Consider the following 2,137-nt stretch of genomic DNA (forward strand, 5'->3'; position numbering starts at 1 on the left):
CTCCACTTAGGGCCTTGACCTTGTCGGAAAGCTCCCTATCGCCAAGGGTCAGTTCAAGTACATCATCGTCGCCATCGACTACAACAGCAAGTGGATTGAGTCTGAATCCCTAACGGCAATTACTACCGGCAAGGTAACGTACTTCCTCTAGAAAAACATTTACTGCCGCTACGGGGTCCCATACACCATCATCACTAATAACGGGGCGCAGTTCAACAACAAAGAAGTCCGAATTCATCGCTAAGCTGAGCACCAAGATGCGTTACACATCTGTGGCGCACCCCCAGATGAACTACCAAGTCGAAGCAGCAAACAAAATCATCAAGAAACTGCTCAAGAAAAAACTTAATGACGCCAAGGGTCTATGGGCGGAAAAGCTCCCATAAGTTTTGTGAGCCATCAGGACAACACTAACATCCGCAACAACGAGACACCATTCTGTATGATGTTTGGCACAGAAGCAGTCCTCCCAATTGAAGTCACCCAACCCACCGCCAGGGTCGAAGGCTATGACGCCACAACCAATGCTGACAGCGTTTGCCTCAACAAAGACTTACTCGAGGAGAAACGCCACACAGCTCACTCGCACAACTTGCAAAACAAGCAATGTGTTTCGTGTTTCTATAATGCCAGAATCAAAGCTAGAAACCTCCAACTGGGGGACTGGGTCATGAAGGAAGTCATACCTCTTCCCACTGCCCTTCGTCCCACTTGGGAAGGCCCTTACCAAATCATAGAAGTCGTCAGCCCTGACACTTTCTACCTGAAGAACAAGGATGGCGACATGGCGTAACTTCTACCCATCCCTGGAATACCGAACACCTTCGATATTACTACAAGTGATTCAACCGCCAACCCATGAGCATCTTGACTTAGCTCAATTTTGCAAAGTTTAGCTAAGAAAAGCTACCCTACGGGTACTCACATCCTTTTGTAATGCTGACCAATCAGCTGTCAATGAAACGAGGAATTATTCAAACCATTGTTCTCACTTGCACAAAACACTAACTGGCAACGTCAGCAAAGTCTAACGGACTACACTTAACGTGACGTGCAATCAGAATAATCTCAATTCTATTAATGTTTCTTGAAAAAAAAAAAAAAAAAAAAGTCTAACATAAGAACTCTAAGCGATCCAAAGGCAAATATTCTAATGGATAAAGACTGGCGTCAGCCCAATACTTAGCCAAATAACAAATTCAGTTTCTACGAAACAACGTAACATACATTGAAATCAGGTTGGGACTCCCCAACCAAAATTGTTCAATAAAGTTTACAAACTCTGGCGCCATGCCATTAATAGTTAAAAAAAGGAAAACTTTACAGCCATAGGTCTTGTTCACTTGTTCGCAGCAGCCTCCCCGCCATCCTGCCCTGACGGCGCCACGGAACGGCTAGTCTCATTCGACTGCTGGCCATGGGCATGGGGACTTGGAGTGTGCACAGTCCTATCAGCACGAGTGTGGGAGGCAATAAATTGCAACCTCAAGGCCTTAGAGGTAGTCACAGCGGGAGTCCTCAGCTATTCACCAGCACACCCGGACTGGTCATCACCAGTGCGCTCCGCTGACTCATCATTAATGGAATGGGTCCCGTTAGAGGCCATGCGGCCATCATCTCCCCCTGGCTGCTGACCTCCGCCGGCGGTCAAGGAAGGCACCTGCTGGGCAACTTTGTCCCAGTTGATGACACCGCGAGAATTTAACAGCCAGAAGTTCTCAGCGCCACCCTCATTGGCGGTCTCTGTCAACAGACCCTTAAACTGCTGGGATTGTTTGAAGGCATTGATGGCGTCAGCGGCAGCCTTGGCCATCTTAGCCTCCACCAGCTATGAAGCTCTAGTCTGGAGCCGCTAAATCTCGTCACCCTTGGCCACGATATTTTGCTCCATTATTTCAACGCGCTTAGCCTTCGCAGCCAGCTGCTCTTTCATCCCCTCAATCTCTCGGCTCAAACCTGCCACACGAGTATTCTGTCCACGTCCCTAGCGATGGCCACATCCTACTTCCCCCTGGCGTCTATCAGATCCACCTTCGCTTTCGCTAGGCGACGGTCGGTCTCCTATGGGTCAACCTCACTGCAGAGACGAGTTTCAACAGTAGACGGCCTGGATGCCGCCAGGAACAGCTTAATCAAC

At 48.7% G+C, this 2,137-nt stretch overlaps 1 protein-coding gene across 1 annotated transcript; it reads left to right on the forward strand.

Moving 5' to 3' along the window:
* The first annotated feature begins 364 nt into the window (after positions 1-364).
* On the forward strand, positions 365-793 carry LOC133730748 (uncharacterized). Its single transcript, XM_062158282.1, has one exon. It carries the CDS (start codon positions 365-367, stop codon positions 791-793), a length of 429 nt encoding a protein of 142 aa, XP_062014266.1.
* Positions 794-2,137: the final 1,344 nt, after the last annotated feature.

Source organism: Rosa rugosa, chromosome 2 (genome assembly GCF_958449725.1).
Source record: "Rosa rugosa chromosome 2, drRosRugo1.1, whole genome shotgun sequence".
In the NCBI taxonomy this organism is placed as follows: Eukaryota; Viridiplantae; Streptophyta; class Magnoliopsida; order Rosales; family Rosaceae; genus Rosa; species Rosa rugosa.

Coding starts and splice junctions, on each gene's coding strand:
- LOC133730748 (XM_062158282.1), top strand. CDS start 365: ATGGGCGGAAAAGCTCCCATAAGTTTTGTGAGCCATCAGGACAACACT.